Source organism: Pseudorca crassidens, chromosome 18 (genome assembly GCF_039906515.1).
Source record: "Pseudorca crassidens isolate mPseCra1 chromosome 18, mPseCra1.hap1, whole genome shotgun sequence".
NCBI classification, from domain to species: Eukaryota; Metazoa; Chordata; class Mammalia; order Artiodactyla; family Delphinidae; genus Pseudorca; species Pseudorca crassidens.
This window is the reverse complement of record NC_090313.1, coordinates 70,858,451-70,882,630: the sequence shown is the minus strand read 5'-3', so window position 1 is coordinate 70,882,630 and position 24,180 is coordinate 70,858,451. Positions and strand designations below refer to the sequence as shown.

Genomic DNA, 24,180 nt, shown 5'->3' with positions numbered 1-24,180 from the left:
TGAACAGACACTTCTAAAAGAAGATATACAAATGGCAAATAAGTAAATGAAAAGATGCTCAACATCATTCGTCATTGGAGAAATACAAACTAAAATCATAATGAGACACCACCACACACACTAGAATGTCTAAATTAAAAATACTTACAATACTAAGTTTTACAAGAATATAGAACCACTGAAACTTCCAAAGGGGTACGGCCTCTTTGGAAAACAGCTCGGCAACTTCTTATAAAATTAAACATGTTTTTAGCATCTGACCCAACAATTGCACTCTTAGTTATTTATCCAAGATAAAATAAATCATACATCCATATAAAGACAGGTACTTGAATGTCTGTAGCAGCTTTATTCACAAAATAGGCAAAAAGTGGCAATAATCCAAATGTCCATCAACAGGCAAATGGATAAAAAATTGTTGTATATCCATACAATGAAGTACTCAACAATACAGAGGCACTAACTCCTAATACACACAGCAACGTGGATGAACCTCAGAGGCACTGTGCAGATGGAAAGAAGCCAGATACAAAGTGGGTACACCATATGATTGCATCTATAAAAAATTTACAAACGGTAAAGGTGTAGTGACAGAAAACAGCTCAGCGGTTGCCAGTGTGGCAATGGAAATGCTCCATACCATGACTGTGGTGATAGTTACATAACGTAACCATATATATTTGACAAAACGCATCCAGTTGTATTCTTTAAGTTGGTGAATTTTTTTGAACATAAGTTATACTTCAGAAAAGCTGAATAAAAATAATGCAAGTGGGTAACACCAGTGGGAATGGTGGAGTAAAGATCTCCAAAATCCTGCTCTTCCATAAAAATAACAAAAATACTGGCAAAAATGGTCAAAATCAACTTTTTAGGAAAATCTGGAAATTAATAAAAGCTTGCAACAATCCAACTAGTGCCTATGTAAGAAAAATTACTGAATCTATGTAAGAACAGTGAGCTCTGTGGCACCTGAACGTGCCCTTTTTTCCTCAGCTCTGCAGGAGCTACGAAAAGCCGACAGGCATCACAATCAGAGGAGTTGTGAAAACCAGCAGCCTGGCAGCCACTGGAGAGGGCAGAATGGGTTTGACCTGCCCCAAGGGTCCATTTTTAAAGAATTTTCATTATTTGAGCTGTCTGGCAATTCACTGAATGCCCCCATTCACAGGGCTTATCTTTATTTAACCTGACACTGAGCTCATCACTGAGAAAAGCTTTTTCCCAGGGTGTTTGTCAAAAACAATCAGTGGCAATTATTTAACACCATAGCTGCCTGAAGTGGTGATAACAGTTGAACCAAACAAGATGTGGACCAAAAGGAATGAAAGGAATAGCTGGGGAAATGAGATACCCACAGGGACTAAGAAAAGTTCTGACATATTCTTAGGAATCTAGAAGGCCAAGCACACGTGCAGAACTGTGTGCATACCTAGGAATGACCTGAGAAGGTCTAATATCTCTCCTCTGGCTGACCTTGATGATCTGCACAAGCAGGAAATAAAGCCTGAGACAGAGTTACCAAATTCCTGCTGGAGCACTGAAACCATAGCCCAGTATGCACTAACTGTCCCTTGGCAAAGGCCAGCAGACATACTGGTTCAAGACATTTAAGGAAATCTCTGTCCAATCATCTGCAGACCACTAAGCTAACTGAGTACAGACTTCCATGGTCATACAAAGGATTCAGACTTTACATAATTAGTTGAAGAATGTCGCTAAACAAACAGCAACAATAACAACAAACTTTGGGGAGGAGGGGATCTGATTTTGAGAGTTGCCTCATTTATAATGTTTACAATGTCCAGTTTTAAACAGAAAATTATAAGACAACACACTGATTCTAAAGTTTATATGGAGAGGCAAAAGACCCAGAATAGCCAACACAGTCTTGAAGCAGAAGAATAAAGTTGGAGAATTGACACTATTCAATTTCCAGACTTACCATAAAGCTATAGTAATCAAGACAGTATGATATTGGTGAAAGAAGAGATGAGCAGAATAATGGAACAGAACAGAGAGCCCAGAAATAGACCCACACAAATATAGCCAACTGATCTTTGACAAAGGAGTAAAGGCAATACAATGGAGACAGGTTTTCAACAATGTTGAAAGAACTATATATCCACATGCAAAAAAAAGTCAGTCTAGACATAGATCTTATACTCTTCACAAAAGTTAACTCAAAATGGATTACAGATCTAAATGTAAGCACAAAACTGTCACACCCCTAGAAGATAACATAGGAGAATATCTGTATGACCTTAGGTTTAGTGATGACTTTCTAGGTACAACATCAAAGTCACGATCTATGAAATAAATACTTGATAAACTGGACTTCATTAAAATTAAAAACTTCTACTCTGTGAAAGAAACTGTCAAGTATATGAGAAGCTATGCCATAGGCTTAGAGAAAATATTTGTAAAAATCATATCTGATAAAGGACTGTTATCTAAAACATACGAAGAACTCTTAAAACTCAAAATAATAAAATAAACAATCCAATTAAAAAAAGAGACCAAAAATCTGAACAGATACCTCACCCAAAGAAGATACAATGATGGCAAATAAGCATATGAAAAGATGCTGTATATCATATATCATTAGAAAATTGCAAATTAAAACAACCATGAGATACCACTACACACCTACTAGAACGACAACATTCTAAAACACTGGTATTACCAAATTCTGGCTAGGATGAGGAACAACAGAAACCCTCATTCATTGCTGCTGGGAATGCAAAATGGTACAGCCCCTTTGGAAGACACTTTGGCAGTTTTTTATAAAACTAAACATACTCTTAGTATACGTTCCAGTAGTTTGCACTCCTAGGTACTTACGCAAAGAGTTGAAAACTTATTGCACACATAAACTTGCACGGGAATTTTTTTAAGCCATAAAGACAAATATTATATTTCTAAAAGACATATGTACTCAAAATATAAACCAATGTGACAAAACTTTTGAAGCCAACATGTCCACAGTATCAATGGGTGTGAGGTGACATTGCACAGGAATGTTTATAGCAGCTTTATTCATAACTGCCAAAACTGGCAACTGGAAGTGCCAACAGCTTGGAAGTGACCAAGCTGTTCTTCAGTAGGCGAATGGAAAAATAAACTGTGGTCCATCCAGACAATGGAGTATTATTCAGTGCTAAAGAAATGAGCCATCAAGCCATAAAAAGACATAAAGGGACCCTAAATGCATATTACTAAACGGAAGAAGCCAATCTGAAAGGCTCCATACTATATGATTCCAACTGTATGACATTCTGGAAGAGGCAAAGCCAGTAAGAAGATCAGTGGTTGCTATGTATTAGGAGTGAGGGAGGGATGATAGGGATGAGTAGACAGAGCATAGAGGGTCTTTAGGGCAGTGAAATATTCGCATGATACTCTAATGGTAGATACGTGACATTACACATTTGTCAAAACCCACAGAACGTACAAGACCAAGAGAGAAGCCTAATACCAACTACAGACTTTGGGTGATAATGATATGTCAATGCAGGTTCACCAGTTGTAATGTGCTCCTCTGGTGGGGATGTTAATGGTGGAAGAGGCTGTGCATGTGTGGGTACAGGTGGTATAGGAGAACTCTCCATACTTTGTGGTTAATTTTCCTGTGAACCTAAAACTGCTCTAAAAATAAAGTCTATTTTTAAAAAATGTAGTCTTTGTTTTATTCATTTAAAAATCATTTTATTCCTTGGACTTTGAAATTACTGATGTAAAGTGATCTACATTTCTTTTGTTCTGATTCTACTTGCTTATTAGTTCTCAATACAATCTACAAAATTGTCATCATTAAAGACATCTTAGCGGGACTTCCCTGGTGGTCCAGTGGTAAAGAATCCTCCTTCCAATGCAGGGGACGTGGGTTCGATCCCTGGTCGGGGAACTAAGATCCCACATGTTGCGGGGCAACTAAGCCCACGTGTCACAACTACTAAGCTCGTGCACCTCAACTAGAGAGCCTGCGTGCAGCAAACTACAGAGCCCACGAGCTCTGGAGCCCATGCACCATAATTAGAGAAGAGAAAACCCGCAAGCCACAACTAGAGAGAAGCCCGTGTGCCACAAGGAAGAGCCCGCATGCCTCAAGGAAGAGCCCACGTGCCGCAACTAAGACCCAATGCAGCCAAAAAAATAATAATAAATAATAAAATAAATAAACAAACAAACAAATAAATGGGCTTATAAAAGAAAAGACATCTTAGAATTTCTGGATACAATTTCAAGTATCATACACATAACCATTCAACTCCTCCTTTCACAGTGTATACATTTATTAAATCAACATGTATACTTTAAACATCTTATAATTTTGTCAATTGTACCTCAATAAAGCTGAAAAAAAAAACAGCTGATTTTTTAAGATGGGAAAAAAAGAAAAAGAGAGAAAGCACTCTTTATGGTGGTCTGAAACTAGGTAGACATTCCTAGCACGGTATAGCTTCAGTCTGTATTTATCTTGCACAAGGTAAAGTAAACAATGGCTAGACTCTCCGAGAATACAAAATGGATGAAACACACTGGGGAGGGATGGAAATGCCTCTTTAAGGACTGGCTGCTTCAGGTAAAAGAACATGTCATATGACAGAAGTGTTCACAGCACTTTATCAAAACCACTGTGAAGTTCTGCTGCGATTGCAGCCAGTCTGCATTTAGGACAAATATTTAGCATCAGTATCTGTTTCCCTCTAACTTAATGATACCTTATATAAAGTAATATAAAACGCTTCAGATAATCTGAGTTGGTCTAACACTGGTGGCCTGGAAAGCTACTCCTGCATGAATAACAATTTTGATTATAAAACGTATTTTCTCTGCTGCATGAACGGTGTGTCTTTCCACTGGATTAGAGCCTCTTTTAAGGCAGGAACCATAATTTATTCTTCTAATCCGCATAAGCCCTAGCAGGTAATTTTATACATGATTGTCTCTGTAGGTTTTTCTTTTTTAACTGAACATACTTTTTCTACATAGGTCCAATCAGTGATTGACTTTAAATAGTAACAATAGACCTTGCATAGTCAGAATAAAAGAATTATTCTCCTCCACTGAATGTGACAGGCTGAGAGCTGCACCTTATTTGCATCTCTAACGCCCAGCACAGGCGCTGGCTCAGAGAGAATCCACTTGGTAAATGTTTGCTAAGGAAACATTAGAACTTGGCAGGCTCTAGGGACCACTTGGCCTGACCCTTTTATTTTCAAATGAGCAGACTAAGGCTCTGAGAGAAACACTTGCTCAAGGGAACCATGCATCATCTAGAGAGCTGGACTTCTTGTCCAGAGATTTCTCTGCTCCTGCCTACTCAGGGAAAATCTAGCAGGGCCTGGGAAATGACAGCCTGTGCCATGGACCTAGTCAATAGGCTAGTCAATAAATGGTAGTTTCCTTCCCCCGTCCACCTTTTCCACGGAAAGAGGAAACCCATGACACGTGACGAAGCTGTCCAGTTTGTGCTCTGGACAAACTGGATTTACGTGTTAAGGTAAGCAAAGCAGTTTGACCTTTTCAGAAGTCATGTCCACAATGTCCACTGCTCCCAGAACCTGTTAATTTTTACTCTTTTCTTCAGGAGACTTTAGAACGGTTAATACATTAGTAAAGGAGAAATAGTCAAAAGTCTCATTTTAAAAGTGAAACGTGAGGCTCTGGTGGGAAAGTCAACAAGAAGAGAAGCCAAGATATGTTCATCCGACACTGGACACCACGTACCAGGAACAGGTTGAGTGGCTGGGAATGCAGAGGTGAGCAAGATGTGGTCCCTGTCCTCAGGGATCTTCCCGTCCCATGTGGGATGTAAATATGATTAATAAGAGAAGAAGCAATTCACTTTCTGAACACATAAGGACAAAACGTCCCAGAAGAGGCAATGTTTCAGCAAGGCTATGAAGGACTAATAGCAATTTGCCGCCTAGGTTAAAAGAACGGCAGGCGAAGCCAGCGGTCATTAAATGGCATGCTTTAGTCTAGGAACTGCAAGGATGTGAGTGGGAATCACTGGTGGGATGAGCAGGGCCCAGATCATGAAGGGCCCAGATGAAGATGTTAGGAGCAATCTGTGGCAGTGGGGGCTGGGGGTGAGGGTCTTGAAGGGTATTAGGAGAGTGATGTAATTCCACCGCATGTCAGAAACACACCTGGGGGCAGGACGGACACTGAGCTGAGGAAGGGCGGGTAGAAGATGGTTACAATAGTTTAGGTGAGAGACGGCAAAGAAGAGCAGAAAGGAAGTGACAGCAGCTGAAGACTGGGCCAGTGATGTAGAAGCTTGGGGGCCAGGGAGAAAGAGAGGATGACTCTGCATTTCAGGCTTTGGTCACTGTGCCTTTAAACATAGAAAACAGTGAAATAGGGAGGTACTGGGAGCTGGGACATGGAGAAGATAACAAGCTTACATTGTGATGCGTTCAATTTTGGGGCACCTTGCGACATCCAGACCTACTTGGGAATGATCAGCATGTAGATGATACACACAGAGGAGACATAATAATTAAACTAATTATCCAGGGAGAATTCAGAACCCCGGAAACTCCTGTGCTCAAGGCCCGGGTAGAGGAGGACCTGGGCTGGGGAAGGTGTAGCCAGAGACGGAAGCCACAGAACGAGCATTACAGACGGGCGGGTGGGGGGTGCAGTGAGTTATTTGTATCAAATAGTTAAGAAAGAGTAAGTGATACAAAACCTAAAATATGCCTTTTGGGTTCAGCAGTCATCGTGGGCAGTTTCAGAGAAGCCTGAGTAGAGGGCTGAGCAGTGAATGATCCCCAAGAAGAAGTGTAGCTCAGCAGCAGAGAGATTTGGGGTATTTTGAAGAGAAAATGAATAATTTATCGCCACACAACATTCTCTCACAGGTAGAAGCAGTAAAATAATTCGTGAACTGACGGGTCATTTTCTGCCAGGTGCCAGTTCAATTTAACAAACAGTTATTGAATTCCTGCCCGGCACAGGGCCACGGAGCACCAGGCGCCCATGATGTACCACCGGACAAGACACGGTTCCTACCGGCGAGCACTTTGGAACTGCGAGGGAGTCCTCGCCTCCGCAGCTTACCACGCCCAGAGGGAGCGAGGCCAGGGTCAGCGTGAAGTGAGCTGTGTCCAGACTGCCCCGAGCATGGAGGGGACGCCTGGGAGGGCAGAGCCCAAGGGCCAGCAGGAGAATGAGGGAAAGGCAGGCAGTGTGCTTGCTGGGAGGGCTGGGGACTCGTGAGCAGGGAGTGCGCTGTGCGGGGACCAGTGGGAGACAGGGAGGGTGGTCTGGGCCCTGTCTGTGCAAAGTGCCCCCTCGGCCACTGTGACAGAGCCTGGGGAGACACAGAGCGGCCCTCTGCACTTGACGCATGAATGACAGCAATGGGGCCCTTTCCTTCTTCGTATCTTAGGTTTGTATTTTACATTTAAACTGCCAACTTTACATTGGTCATGAGGTCTCCCATGCTGACTTAATGGTCAGTTTCCTGTGATATTTTTCTAATATTCCTGCCAAAGCCTCAAGAGGAATAACAAGCAGGGGTACGGGTTCATCTGATTCTGATTAAAGCTGCAGCCTGAACTTCTCACCCTCCGCTCAAGTGTCAGAGGCTAAAGGTCTCTAGCCCCGTCTCTTTAGGAGTGTTCCGGGTGTGGTCCTCCAAGATGGTCAGAAACCAGTCACCTGTTCCGGGGATCAGAGGCCAGCACCTCCGGGAGCAGCAGCTCCTCCTCTGCGGGGCCTGGGAAACGCTCCCCGTCTGTCTGGGAGTTTACAAAACAGATTCTGCAGAGCAGGGTGGAGAGCTATGCCACATGCACTTGTCTGGTATGTACTCACCCAACGTGGGGCCTTTCAAATATCACAGGCCATCCAGCAGGATGGCCCTACGGTGACTGGGGTGGGGGGGAGAGTGTAATTAGAAGTGCACGAGTGGCTGTCACCATGCCACAGCTGAGCCAGTGAAGGCCATGCCTCCCCTTTGCTGAGCTTCTCACTCTGGCTGCTCTTCTACCAAGTGGTCCTGCGGCAGCACAAATGCTGGCCCCTCTTCCAGCCCGGAACCCCACAAACTGTCCCTGGATGTCAGTGGAGGTGTGGGAGAGAAATGGTTAAGCGTGGACTGATCTCACTGTGCAAAGAAAATGAAGTAGTATGTGATGTTGATTAAGGGGGAAAGGATGTACGTGTGGGACCGTGTAACTTGTATAATATATATTTTCAATTGAGAAATAATTGATGTAGGACATTGTATAAGTTTAAGGTGTACGACATAATGATTTGATGTTTGTATATACTGTGAAATGATCACCACAATAAGTTTAGTTAACATCCATCTTCACACATAGTAATTTTTTTTCTTGTGATGGGAACTTTTAAGATCTACTCTCTTAGCAACTTTCAAATATGCGACACAGTATTGTTAACTATAGTCACCATGCTATACGTTACATCTCCAGAAAATAATTTTAAATAAGCAACAGACTCTAATAATGAGGGTTTCAGTGAAGAGTGTAAGTTCCTCTGGCAAATCGATAAAGGACGTCAGCCACAGTGGTCCAAAAGTAAAGAGCTATAAACAAAAGTCCAGGTGTTCTTGGGCTTCTTTAGTTTGGGGATTTCAGGCACAGTTTAAATTCACATATTCCTGCATCAGAGAAGTCAGATGAGGTATCCTTAGCTTTTTAACTGTTCCCAACAATTGCATCTAATCCAGATAAAATTTCTCTAGTGAGAATTAGTCCAAGTTGAAGCAAGGGTCATATGAGAGATTTCTGAGAAAACTGAAAGAAAGCAAATCAGCCCAGGGTGGAGGGGGAGAACTGGATGGTACGAAGCACTCACTCTCTGGAGCTAAGGGGCGTCTCGCGGCTCCTCCCTCTGCCTGCCCCATAGACGTGGGGTCCCCCTCGACCAGCCTAGGTCTTCTTCTCCTTACTGTCCCACTCTCGGGACCTCATACCTTCATATGCAGATGACTTTACATCTCTGTCTCCAGCTGAGGCCCCTGTCCAGCTCCACACCCGCACACCCAACTGCACCTGGACACTTCCACTGGCACTGGCCCCTCAGGCGCCTCAGCTCATCACTCCTTCCCCGCTCAGACCCTGGCCAGACTCTCCTCACCTCCCTCCTCGGCTGTTTCCTGACTCAAGGAAGGGCGTCACTACCACCCAGCTGCTCAAACCAGGAGAAGTCTGGTCCCCCTGAATTCTGAACAACAACAGCAATAATAATAGCACCGGTTATTCATAGGTTCTTGTGAGAATTAAGCGAGATCAATGTCAAGAGCTTAGTATACTAGTCAACATACACTAAACACTCACAAAATGGTAGCCATGGTAATCTATTATATATGTGGCAAAGCAAGGCATTTTTAAAAACATTGCTAATATTTTTAAGAATGCAATACAAATATCTAAAAAAATAGAGAGAGAAAAGTGAATAATATTAATAATATAAACTCCTACTTTTGCCCTGCTGTCCTATTTTGTAGTTTCTTGTGTATTCTTCCTGAAGTCATTTTAAGTAGCTGGTTGGAAAAGGTTACATAAGAGGCCATTAAAAACTATAAAGATCAGGAAAGCCCCATGATCAGTGGTTTCAGGGGCTCACTAGAGTTGGGCCCTGGGTAGCAGCTGTGCAGGGAGCTACTGACCAAGAAGTGGACGGCCTGGTGGTATCTGCCGGCTGGCAGCCCTGATGAAATGTGGATGCTCTAGCAACAGGAGGTATGAAGAGAGAGGACCTTCAAGATGGCGGAGGAGTAAGACATGGAGATCACTTTCCTCCCCACAAATACATCAAAGATACTCCTACAGGACACCCACTGAACACTGTCAGAAGACCTCAGACTTCCCAAAAGCCATGTGGCTGACAGGGTCTTGGTGCTCCGGCTGGCTGTCAGGCCTGAGCCTCTGAGGTGGGAGAGCCGAGTTCAAGACATTGGACCACCAGAGACGTCCCGGCCCCACATAATATCAATGAGCGAGAGCTGTCCCAGAGATCTCCATCTCAGTATTAAGACCCAGCTCCACTCAACGACCAGCAAGCTACAGTGCTAGACACCCTATGCCAAACAACTAGCAAGACAGGAACACAACCCCACCCATTAGCAGAGAGGCTGCCTAAAATTGTAATAAGTTCACAGACACCCCAAAACACACCACCGGACGTGGTCCTGCCCACCAGAAAGACAAGATCCAGTCTCATCCACCAGAGCACAGGTACCAGCACCCTCCACCAGGAAGCCTACACAACCCACTGAACCAACCTTACCCACTGGGAGCAGACAAAAAAACAACGGGAACTATGAACCTGCAGCCTGAGAAAAGGAGACCCCAAACACGGTAAGATAAGTAAAATGAGAAGACAAGAGAAATACGCAGCAGATGAAGTAGCAAGGTAAAAACCCAACAGACCAAACAAATGAAGAGGAAATAGGCAGTCTACCTGAAAAAGAATTCAGAGTAATGATAGTAAAGATGATCTAAAATCTTAGAAATAGAATGGAGAAAATATAAGAAATGTTTAATAAGGACCTAGAAGAACTAAAGAGCAAACAAACGATGAACAACACAATAAATGAAATTAAAAATTCTCTAGAAGGAATCAATAGCAGAATACCTGAGGCAGAAGAACAGATAAGTGACCTGGAAGATAAAATAGTGGAAATAACTACTGCAGAGCAGAATAAAGAAAAAAAGAATGAAAAGAATTGAGGACAGTCTCAGAGACCTCTGGGACAACATTAAATACACCAACATTCGAATTATAGGGGTCCCAAAAGAAGAGAGAAAAAAAAGGGACTGAGAAAATATTTGAAGGGGTTATAGTTGAAAACTTTCCTAATATGGGAAAGGAAACAGTCAATCAAGTCGAGGAAGCACAGAGAGTCCCATACAGGATAAATCCAAGGAGAAACATGTGAAGACACATATTAATCAAGCTATCAAAAATTAAATACAAAGAAAAAATATTGAAAGCAGCAAGAGAAAAGCAACAAATAACATATAAGGGAATCCCCATAAGGTTAACAGCTGATCTTTCAGCAGAAACTCTGCAAGCCAGAGGGAGTGGCAGGACAATTTAAAGTGATGAAAGGGAAAGACCTAAAACCAAGATTCCTCTACCCATCAAGGATCTCACTGAGATTCAGTGGAGAAATTAAAACCTTTACAGACAAGAAAAAGCTAAGAGAATTCAGCACCACCAAATCAGCTTTACAACAAATGCTAAAAGAACTTTAGACAGGAAACACAAGAGAAGGATAAGACCTACAATAAAGAATGCAAAACAATTAAGAAAATGTAAAAGGAACGTACATATCGATAATTACGTTAAATGTAAATGGATTAAATGCTCCAACCAAAAGACACAGACTGGCTGAATGGATACAAAAACAAGACCCATACATATGCCGTCTACAAGACACCCACTTCAGACTTAGGGACGCATAAGACTGAAAGTAGGGGATGGAAAAAGATATTCCATGCAAATGGAAATCAAAAGAAAGCTGGAATAGCAATTCTCATATCAGACAAAATAGACTTTAAAAAAAAGACTAGTATAAGAGACAAAGAAGAACACTACATAATGATCAAGGAATCAATCCAAGAAGAAGATATAACAACTGTAAATATTTATGCACCCAACATAAGAGCACCTCAATACATAAGGCAAATACTAACAGCCATAAAAGGGGAAATTGACAGTAACACAATCATAGTAAGGGACTTTAACACCCCACTTTCACCTATGGAAAGATCAAACAAAATGAAAATAAAGAAACACAAGCTTTAAATGACACATTACACAAGATGGAATTAATTGATATTTATAGGACATTCCATGCAATAACAACAGAATACACTTTCTTCTCAAGTGCTCATGGAACATTCTCCAGGATATATCATATCTTGGGTCACAAGTCAAGCCTCGGTAAATTTAAGACAATTGAAATTGTATCAAGTATCTTTTCCGACCACAATGCTATGAGACTACATATCAATTACAGGAAAAAAAAAAAAACGGTAAAAAATACAAACACCGGGATGCTAAAGAATACGCTACTAAATAACCAAGAGATCACTGAAGGAATCAAAGAGGAAATCAAAAAATACTTAGAAACAAATGACAATGGAAACCTATGGGATGCAGCAAAAGCAGTTCTAATAGGGAAGTATATAGCAATAAAATCCTACCTCAAGAAATAAAAAAATCTCAAACAACCTAACCTTACACCTAAAGCAATTAGAGAAAGAAGATTAAAAAAAACACAAAGTTAGCCAATGGAAAGAAATCATAAAGATCAGATCAGAAATAAATAAAAAAGAAATGAAGGAAATGATAGCAAAGATCAATAAAACTTAAAGCTGGTTCTTTGAGAAGAAAAACCAAATTGATAAACCATTAGCCAGACTCATCAAGAAAAAAAAGGGAGAAGACTCAAATCAACAGAATTAGAAATGAAAATGGAGAAGTATCAACTGACACTGCAGAAATACAAAGGATCATGAGAGATTACTACAAGCAACTCTATGCCAATAAAATGGACAACCTGGAAGAAATGGACAAATTCTTAGAAAAGTACAACCTTCCAAGACTGAACCAGGAAGAAATAGAAAATATAAACAGACCAATCACAAGTAATGAAATTGAAACTGTGATTAAAAATCTTCCAACAAACAAAAGCCCAGGACCTGATGGCTTCACAGGCGAATTCTATCAAACATTTAGAGAAGAGGTAATACCTATCCTTCTCAAACTCTTCCAAAATATAGCATAGGGAGGAACACTCCCAAACTCATTCTACGAGGCCACCATCACCCTGATAACAAAACCAGACAAAGATGTCACAAAAGAAGAAAACTACAGGCCAATATCACTGATGAACATAGATGCAAAAATCCTCAAAAAAATACTAGCAAACAGAATCCAACAGCACATTAAAAGGATCATACACCATGATCAAGGGGTTTATCCAAGACATGCAAGGATTCTTCAATATATGCAAATCAATGTGATACACCATATTAACAAACTGAAGGATAAAAACCATATGATCATCTCAATAGATGCAGAAAAAGGTTTCAACCAAATTTAACACTCATTTATGATTAAAACTCTCCAGAAAGTAGGCATAGAGGGAACTTACCTCAACATAATAAAGGCCATATATGACAAACCCACAGCCAACATCGTTCTCAACGGTGAAAAACTGAAACCATTTCTACTAAGATCAGGAACAAGACAAGGTTTCCCACCCTCACCACTATTATTCAATGTAGTTTTGGGAGTTTTAGCCACAGTAATCAGAGACAAAAAAGAAATAAAAGGATCCAAATCAGCAAAGAAGAAATAAAGCTGTCACTGTTTGCAGATGACATGATACTATACATAGAGAATCCTAAAGATGCTACCAGAAAACTACTAGAGCTAATCAATGAATTTGGTAAAGTAGAAGGATACAAAATTAATGCATAGAAATCTGCTGCATTTCTATACACTAATGATAAAAAATTGGAAAGAGAAATTAAGGAAACACTCCCATGTACCACTGCAACAAAGAGAATAAAATTCCTAGGAATAATCCTACCTAAGGAGACAAAACACTTGTATGAAGAAAACTATAAGACACTGAGGAAAGTAATTTAAGATGATACAAACAGACGGAGAGATATACCATGTTCTTGGATTGGAAGCATCGACATTGTGAAAATGACTATAGTACCCTAAGCAATCTACAGATTCACTGCAATCCCTATCAAACTACCAATGGCATTTTTCACAAAACTAGAAGAAAAAGTTTCACAATTTGTATGGAAATACAAAAGACCCCAAATAGCTAAAGCGATCTTGAGAAAGAAAAATGGAGCTGGAGGAATCAGGCTTTCTAACTTCAGACTATACTACAAAGCTACAGTAATCAAGACAGTATGGTACTGGCACAAAAACAGAAATATAGATCAATGGAACAGGATAGAAAGCCCAGAGATAGACCCACGTACATATGGTCACCTTATCTTCGATAAAGGAGGCAAGAATATACAATGAAGAAAAGACAGCCTCTTTAATAAGTGGTGCTGGGAAAACTGGACAACTACATGTGAAAGAATGAAATTAGAACACTCCCTAACACCATACACAAAAATAAACTCAAAATGCATTAAAGACCTAAATGTAAGGCCAGACACTATAAAACTCTTAAAGGCAAACATAGGCAGAACACTCTATGACATAAATCACAGCAAGACCTTTTTTGACCCACTTCCTAGAGAAATAGAAATAAAAACAAAAATAAAGAAATGGGACCTAGTGAAACTTAAAAGTTTTGCATAGCAAAAGAAACCAGAAACAAGACAAAAAGACAACCCTCAGAATGGGAGAAGATATTTGCAAATGAAGCAAGTGACAGAGGATTAATCTCCAAAATATACAAGCAGCTGATTCAGCTCAATATCAAAAAAACAAACAACCCAATCCAAAAATGGGCAGAAGACCTAAATAGACATTTCTCCAGAGAAGATATACAGATTGCCAACAAATACATGAAAGGATACTCAACATCACTAATCATTAGAGAAATGCAACAGAAAACTACAATGAGGTGTCACCTCACACCAGTCAGAATGGCCATCATTAAAAAATCCACAAACAATAAATGCTGGAGAGAGTGTGGAGAAAAGGGAACCCTCCTACACTATTGGTGGCAATGTAAATTGATACAGCCACTATGGAGAATAGTAGGAGGTTCCTTAAAAAACTAAAAATAGAACTACCTTATGACCTAGCAATCCCACTACCAGGCATATATCCTGAGAAAACCGTAACTCAGAGTCATGTACCACAATGTTCACTGCAGCAGTATTTACAATAGCCAGGACACTGAAGCAACCTAAGTGTCCAACGACAGATGAATGGATAAAGAAGATGTGGCACATATATACAATGGAATATTACTCAGCCATAAAAAGAAATGAAATTGAGTTATTTGTAGTGAGATGGATGGACCTAGAGTATGTCATACAGAGTGAAGTAAGTCAGAAAGAGAAAAACAAATACTGTATGCTAACACATACATATGGAATCTAAAAAAAAAAAAAAAATGCTTTGAAGAACTTAGGGCAGGCCAGGAATAAAGATCCAGACGTAGAGAGTGGACTTAAGGACACGGGGAGGGGGAAGGGTAAGCTGGACCGAAGTGAGAGAGTGGCATGGACATATATACACTACCAGATGTAAAATAGATAGCTAGTGGGAAGCAGCCGCATAGCACAGGGAGATCAGCTCGGTGCTTTGTGACCACCTAGAGGGGTGGGGTAGGGAGGGTGGGAGGGAGATGCAAGAGGGAGGGGATATGGGGCTATAAGTATATGTATAGCTGATTCACTTTGTTATACAGCAGAATCTAACACAATAATATAAAGCAATTATACCCCAATAAAGATATTAAAAAATATATAGAAAGGTCAATGTTTTTCATGTGGGAAATCCCCTATGTTTGACCCTTCCATGTCTGTACTTGTCTGTACTCCATGGCTGCTCCCATTCTATACAGGCTACCTTGGGGTGAGGTTTGTGGTGGCAGGTAGGGGTGGGGATGAAGATGCCTTTCCTGCACATTAAATTAGTTATAAAAACAGAAGTGAAAGTTGAAAATAACCACATCAAAATTTCATGTGTTCTTGTCTGGGTAATTCCTACTGGCATTTTAGGGTCATTTTCCCAGGAAACTGTCTCTGAAGCCCTTTCCCCCTTAGCTATCCTGTACTTACAGTGATTACATCATTTGTCCAAGTAAATCATTACTCATTTGTCAACCTAGGCACCGTGGGCATTTGGGGACAGATAATTCCTTGGGGCGGCGGGTGCTACCTTGCGCATTGTGGGAGGTTAGCAGCATCTCTGGCCCCACCCACTAGATGCCAGTAGCATCACCACAGGTGTGACAAGCAAAAACGTTCCCAGACCTCCAGACAGGGCAAACTGCTGCCCCATCTCGGGTTGAGAATCACAGCATTAGCCTGAGATCTCAGGGTGAGGATTCTGTCTCGTTTGTCTCCATAGTAAAGTAAGGCCCTCAAGAGACAGCCTTGATGAAATGAATTGAAGGAACAGTTGACAAAGTACCGCTACTCTCCAACAGTAAATCAGTTCTAAACACTTCACAAAAGAACAAAGTGTGCTTTAAACTCTTACTTTAATATGATTATTTTTTTACAGTTGAGGTCCATGAAGGCACAAATGCAATGAGAATTTCTAACCTTGGGACTTACAAGTTAAATTCAGAACATCACAAGGCAACGTAAACATCTCGGGAAGAATTACCTTTAAAGGAGGACATGAAAAACACTCCAAATTGTGTTTCACAAAAAGACCTAAGCTCTCTTTGGAAACTCCAGAAGCAGCCTGTGTGGCTTTGAATCCTAGCAGTGCTATTTACTAACTGTAAATCGACAAGTTATTTCATACCTCTGTGCCTCTGTTTCCTCATCTGTAAAATGGGAATGATGTTAGAGCCTATCTTATAGGGTTGTTATGCGAACTAAATGAGTAAATATTTGTACAATACTTAGAGTCATGCTTGGTGAGCACTTTGTGTTCTAAAGAAATGAAATCACCCCTTATTGGGATTTGTATTTAATTTATAGATTCAGAATTTCAAAATGACCATGATTATCATGTAACCACCTATATCCTTCTCCCAATGATTTGTCTATGGTTTCAGTCTAGGTAATTGTCACAAATTGTGTTATATGACATAACACAATATATAACATTGTACATTTTCTGTGATATCCTTAAAGGGAAAATTTAAAGTATATTATCCATTTTCATAGATTACCATTATTTAAAATTAATAATATTACTTAAATAACTCAAATCAAATATGTGCCTTTGTGTGTAGAGGTAAACTGTAAAAATCACTTTTGTCAGCATTCTTTCTTACCCTCTCCCTCATCCCACATTATAATCCATCGTCATTAGTTGTCCTTTTAAATACAAAGGGCAGTGACAGATGCACTATAATCCTAATCAATTCCATATCTCCATAAAACAGTACTGAACAAGGTGAATGCCCTTGTCTTATACATGTTGTGATTAGTTACTATTTATTAACAACATAAGTTAGGCAGATCTAACATTAAATTAGAAATTCAGAGATCATCTTGGGCATCAAGGCCCTATGTTAGCAGTCTGAGAAAATGTCCCAAACCAAAATGCTAATAGAACATGCCACTTCTTAAAAATCTCATTCAGGAGCTTTGATTTGCTGCAATTTGCCTTAAAGGTGACAAACTTTGCAAGGTATTGTGATACCTTGGCTCTGCCTCCGTTTTGAGATGGTTAGTTTCATCCAGGTACTTAGACTTGCAATTAGCTTTTCATTACTCACAGGGGAAATTATTTTTCAATTACAAATTCAATCAAAACACATAAAAACAGAATTATAGTTGTGGTTGCTAAGTAACAGAGACTGCACTGTTCTGACTTGCAGTAACAAATATTTACAGACGGCTACTGTGTACTGGCGCTGTCAGAGTTGCAGAAGCAATGATGGGGCATGGTCACCATTCTGGAGGTTCACACCTTCACTAAAGACAGCAAACCTGTCTGGTTTCCGAGACCTGAACATGAGAGCCACACATCCACATATGCCCAGCCAGGTGTCGGTCCTCCCAGCCACGGACATCCTTAGTACAATCTATTTTTTCAAGCCAATGAAAAGTTAACACTGCTCAACAACTCTTCAAGAGTAAATCGGGACCCAGGATATTAATTGTCTGTCCACACAGGAGAGAAACTTCCAGACAAAAAAAGGTGAGTAAAATTCTTGTGGGTAACATTTACAGGAGACCTTCAGCTCTCTTGTTTTCATTTGCCTACCTGGCAGAAGCTAAGTGCCCTCTGGCTATGATTCCCGTTAGGATTCTGCATTAGCTCAGCATTTCAAATATGCATGAGAAATGTAGAGCCCACAAAGCTTTAAAAATAAAACATGAGACCAGCTCTATTACTGTGTCTGCAGTGCACGAGGAAGAAAATGAATAAAATCACAACCCCTTATTGCTCTCCAGGCATTAATCATAATATACCACGTGAGTGGGTGAGTGTCTAATTAACTGCTCATCAATCTCAAAGTTTTAAAAGTGCTGTCACTGCCCTCAGGCTGGAAGTCTTCCTTCAGCCTGCTTTCTGGAAATCTTGTCTGGAAGGAACTCATAAGGAAAGGCAAAGAAATTCCATGGGTGTTCCCTTCAGCCAAGTTACCTCCATCTCTGCCCTACCTACTCTGCCTGTTTCTTTTGATCACCCCGCTGTGACTACTCCTTTGGCCTCTGTTCTACCCACTGCTCCTGCGCCCTGAGAATTTCAGCTCACATACCTCCAGCCAAATGCTTTTCTTATTTCATAATATTTTTGGAGACATAGCCGTCCTAAGAATTATTCCAATGATAACAACCTCCTGCCACTCTAACCAATTTTACACAAGCTGGGCCCTTATCAAGAGCACTGTGGTGTCTGGCGTTGTTGCATTCCCACATGTTTATGCAGTACTGTCTTTTGGGTACGTCTGTATGAATCCTGCTATGGGCTGAATCAGAAATGGGTCATGGGTTCTACAAGAGAAGACTTCCTAATTTTTCTGGCTGACACTACCTTATTATGCAGAACTTTTTATCTTGAAATGATTTCTATACTGGCTAATCTATATCATGGCTGAAAGTTTTTTTTTTTTTTTAAAGTCGACTTGGATGGAAAAGTCCAGAACTTAGTCAAGGCACCTTAGATCACATGCAGCAGGGAGTAGATAAAGCTTTACCACCCATGTGTTTGAGATTCAAAGCTTTACCCACTCAGATACATATGTCATCCAATGAATAGAACTGCACAATCAGAAGCGGTTTGCTCCTACAATCCTGATTTAAAAATATGGAATGAAATTTTCATTCTTGGTTTACAATGTAATCCTTAATTTATATTTTAAAAGTCTACGCGTAAGCTACTAGAACTAATGAGTAAGTGTAGAAAGACTGCAGGATGCAAATGAACAATATACAACAACAACAACAAAAAATACTAGCAATGAACAATTGGAGACCAAAACAATAAAAAACAGTACTATTTAGAATAGCACCACGAAACATGAAATTTTTAAGTACTTTCAAGTACGCGTATTACCCATATGCTGAAAACTACAAGTTAGGGTTAAAAAAAAAAAAAATCAAAAGAGACCTAAACAGAGACATGTACCATGTTTATGAATCAGAAGTCTTGTTACTGTTAAGGTATCAATTCTTCCCTAACTGATCTATAGCGTCAACACAATCCAAATCAATACTCCGGTAGGAGTTTAAACATTGATATCAACAAGCTGTTTTTAAATTTATATGGAAAGGCAGAGGAACTAAAATAGCCAAAACAATCCTGGCAAAGAAGAACAAAGTTGGAGGACTCACGCTACTGGATTCCAAGACATACACAAAGCTAAGTAATCAAGTGCCATATTTGTGAAAGGATAGACACATAGATAAATGGAACAGAACAGAGAGTCCAGAAATAGATTCATGCATATATGGTCAACTGATTTACAATATAAGTGCAAAGGCAATTCAATGAAGAAAGTATAGTCTTTTCAACATGGTGGTCAACCAATGGGATATTGCTAAGCAAAAAATGAATCTTGAGCCATACTTTTTATCTTCTAAAAAATTAACTTGAAATGGATGATCAACTTACACATAAAACATAAAACTGAAATTTCCAGAAGAAAAACAAAGGAGAAAATAGTTGTGACCTTACGTTAGGCAAAATTTCTTAGGTGTGACATTAAAAACATGAAAAAAAAATGATAAACTGCACTCCAATAAAATTCAAAACTTCTGCAAAAGACATTCTTAAGAGATTGAAAAAATAAGCTACAGACTGGCAAAAAATATAAAAACTCAATAAGAAAACAAACAACCAAATTTTAAAAATAGGCAAAAACCTCAGACACTTTACTAGAGAAGATATATGAATGGCAAATAAGCACATGAAAAGACACTCAACGCCATTACTCATTAAGGACATACAAAGTTAAATCACAATGAGAAACACTAGACACCTATTAGAATGGTTAAAAACAAAACAAAACAAAAACTGACAACACCAAGTACCAACAAAGATGTGGAGCAATTGGAACTCTCATTCATCGTTGGTGGTAATACAAAATGGTATGGTCACTTTGGAAATGTTTGGTGGTCTCTGATAAAGTTCAAATATACTTATCATATGCACCCCACAATCTCATTCCTAGGAAGTTACCCAAAAGAAATGAACACTTATGTACACACAAAAACTTGAATATGAATGTTTATAGGGGTGTTATAGCCACCCAAAGTGGCAACAACTCAAATGTTCTTCATCTGGTGAATGGATAGACAAATTGTAGTATATCCACACAACGGAATACTACTGAGCAATTATATTGATTGATACACGCAACACGGATGAATCTTAGGTGCATTAGTGAAACAAAGGCAGACTCGAAAGGCTACATACTGTTTGATTTCACTTATATAGCATTCTGGAAAAGGCAAAACTATGGGTACAAGAACCAGATCAGTGGTTGCCAAGGGTTGAGAGCAGGTTGATGACAAAGGTGAACCAGGGAGTTTTTTTAGGTGATGGAGCTGTTCTATATCTTGGTTGTGGTGGTGGTTACATGATTGTAGGCATTTATCAAAACTCAAAGAACTGTACACTGAAAATAGTGAATTTTGCTTTATAAATATACAGAACACCTTGACTTAAAGAAAATATAGATTTAAAAATTCAACTGGGATGATTTCACTTATATATGGAATCTAAAAAACAAAATAAGCAAATATATCTAAACAGAAACAGAGTCATAGATACAGAAAACAAATAGGTGGTGGCCAGATGCGAGGGGGGTGGAGGGAGGAGAGAAATAGGTAAGGGAGATTAAGGGGTACAAATCTTCGTTTACAGAATTATGAGTCACAGGTATAAAATGTACAGTATGGGGAATATAGTCAATAATTATGTAATATCTCTGTATGGCGACAGATGACAACCAAACTTACTGTGTGATCATTTTGAAATGTATAGAAATATAGCATCACTATGTTATATACCAGGAACTAACATAGAGTTGTAGGTCAATTATACTTCAAAAACAAACAAACTTACAGAAAAAAGATCAGATCTGTGGCTACCTGAGGTGGGGGGAGGGGGGATTGGATGAAGGTGATCAAAAGGTACAAACTTCCAGTTATAAGATAAATAAGTAGTAGAGATGTAATGTACAAAATGATAAAGATAATTATACTGCTGTATGTGTCACATATCTGAACACTGTTGAGAGTAAATCATAAGAGTTCTCATCAAAAGGAAAATTTTATTTTTCTATTTCTTTAATGTTGTATCTATATGAGATGGTGAATGTTCACTAAACCTATTGTGGTAAACATCTCATGATTATGTAAGTCTAACCATTATGCTGTACACTTTAAATGTATACAGTGCTGTATGTCAATTATATCTCAATAAAACTGGGGGGAAAAACAACAAAAGCCATGATTAGAGAATCAAAGATCTATGAGTATTCAAGAAAATTCAATTGGGAGAACGATAATGTAATATAACACAATTAACAATAAAAATTATTTCTTTTAAAAAATGCCACCTTACTAGTAAAAATACTCTTGGTTAAAACTAAGAGGGAAAACTCAGGATGAGGTGGTGGTGCAATAGTTCTGAGTTGGATGAAGCCTTGGTGTGCATCAGACATGCTGAGAAGAAAACACTCCTTTTCCAATTCATTGCCTTTAAAGAATTACAACCAGGACTTCCCTGGTGGTGCAGTGGTTAAGAATCTGCCTGCCAATGCAGGGGACACAAGTTCGAGCCCTGGTCCGGGAAGATTCCACATGACGCGAAGCAACTAAGCCTGCATGCCACAACTACTGAGCCTGCGCTCTAGAGCCCTTGAGTGGCAACTACTGAGACCGCGTGCCACGTCTACTGAAGACTGTGCACCTAGAGCCCGTGCTCCACAACAAGAGAAGCCACCACGATGAGAACCCCGTGCACTGCAACACGGAGTAGCCCCCACTCGCCGCAACTAGAGAAAGCCTGCATGCAGCAACGAAGACCCAGCGCAGCCAAAAATAAAATAAAATAAATTTATATATATATATAAAAAAAAAGAATTACAACCAAACTACCCATTCTTCTCGTAAACGCTCACAAATGGCATTTTGTGCTTGTTTGTTTTTGAGTCCAAATAGCCAGTTCCTGCAATTTGTGATTTAAAGAGTTCTTTGCTCTTCTACCCACTTAAGCAAACCCACAGTAATGCGCTTCTTCAACATTCAGAGATCATTCCTTAACGCAAATCTACCTTCATATAGGAATCCCAGAGTAACCAGCTTGTGAACGCAGAAATATTTATGTCTACAGAATCAGCAAGCCTATGGTTATTTATATACTATTCTAATATATATCGGTGTGTCCTTATCTTGACAAAAGTTTTCCTCATCATTACTTTCCTCTTAAACTATCTTTTCTTTTTTTTTTTTTTTTGGCTGTGTTGGGTCTTCATTGCTGCGCACGGGCTTTCTCTAGAGCACAGGCTCATTAGCTGTGGTGCACGGGCTTAGTTGCTCTGCGGCATGTGGGATCTTCCTGGACCAGGGCTGGAACCCATGTTCCCTGCATTGGCAGGCGGATCCTTAACCACTGCGCCAGGGCTCAAATCCATGTCCCCTACGTTGGCAGGCAGATTCTTAACCACTGTGCCACCAGGGAAGTCCCTAAACTACCGTCTTTTCTATGTCAAATGCAGAATGTATGAGAAAAAAATGTTGGACTGCAAGTTATGAGGACTGCAGTTTTAAAGTCAGTTTAGCCCATAACTAGCTCTGTAGCCTTGGAAAAATGACTCACCTCCTGTAACTAATATTTATTTCCAGCTCTGACCTCTCACCAGGGCTTTAGTTAGGAAACTTCAAATTCCTACAGACACATAGAACCTCTCATGCACATTTAATTGTTCAGAGATATTGATTACATTGGTATCTTTTATTATTACTTAAATTATAATTATTTTATTTGATCATTTATGCTTCATTTCTTCAGTTAGATTTCTCCAACCAGATTAGACACTCTCTGAGGGGAGGGAGTTATTCATCTTTGTCTTCTTATATCATCTATTACATAGTGAAGGCTCAAATATTTCAGGTTGCAGATATAACTACTTGAGCTTACATATTCTAGTTTGCTGATATAATCATTTGTCTTTGCAAAAAATACAGCTGAGTTTGACATACTCATGGAGCTCTACAGGGCCCTCCCTGACCACTCATGCTCTGGTCCCCCACAATGCCTTCTCCCACTAACCCACCCACACCCCATCACTGTCTATAGCCTCAGTTTGTTTTACTTTTTTAACATAGCTTAACACTCTCTGAGATAATCTCTCCTTCTCCCTCTTTTTCTCTCACTCATTCTCTCTTTTTCCCAATCTATTGTCTGAAGCTTCCCACTAGGATTTAAGCTCCATGACTGATCATGGTCACCATAATATACTTACAGCCTGGACCCATGCCTGGCATATAGTAGGTACTCAATAAGTACTTACTGAATTGTTGTTGAACTCGCCGCTCAATATAGTGATAACTATTAGACATTGAACAATCAAAGAAGCAAAAATACTTCACATGATTTACCTGTAAAGAGGTTCTACAAGGTCTTTTTCAAGAAAATCATGATCGTTCTTGACAGCCACAATGTTGATGGGAAATTGTGAGTCTGAAAGAGACAAAGAGAGACAAAGGAGTTTATATGCCTTGTTTTATCTGAATGGGCACCAATATCTTCAGGCCACCATGTTTCTGTACTCATGGCTCATCTTAACAGCAGTTACTCCCCATTGACAGGTGTGTTGGTAATGTTTACAGAGCAGAAATTTTTACTTTTATCCCAATAAATGCTTTTAAGAATACAAAAAAGTGTGAAATATGAAAATAACCAAGTGTTTGACCTTGGATAGGACTGCATACCAAGTGCCTGCATTTTTATAGCTCATCACTGTCACAGACTTTTGCCTGTACGGAGAACTTTCCCACTCTCACCATCCACCTAAGGTGGAGGTTGCTGACTTCTGTCCTGATCAGT

The 24,180-nt window shown here is 39.8% G+C and overlaps 1 protein-coding gene across 6 annotated transcripts in view; it reads right to left on the bottom strand.

Annotated features, from left to right (window-relative positions):
- Positions 1 to 24,180, bottom strand: part of STARD13 (StAR related lipid transfer domain containing 13) — a 222,108-nt gene that overhangs the window by 41,996 nt on the left and 155,932 nt on the right. For all 6 annotated transcript variants that reach the window (XM_067713429.1, XM_067713428.1, XM_067713433.1 and 3 more), the window contains exon 3: positions 23,733 to 23,814. In XM_067713429.1, coding sequence (XP_067569530.1) covers positions 23,733 to 23,814 — 82 coding nt within the window. The remainder of the gene's footprint in view (positions 1 to 23,732; positions 23,815 to 24,180) is intronic.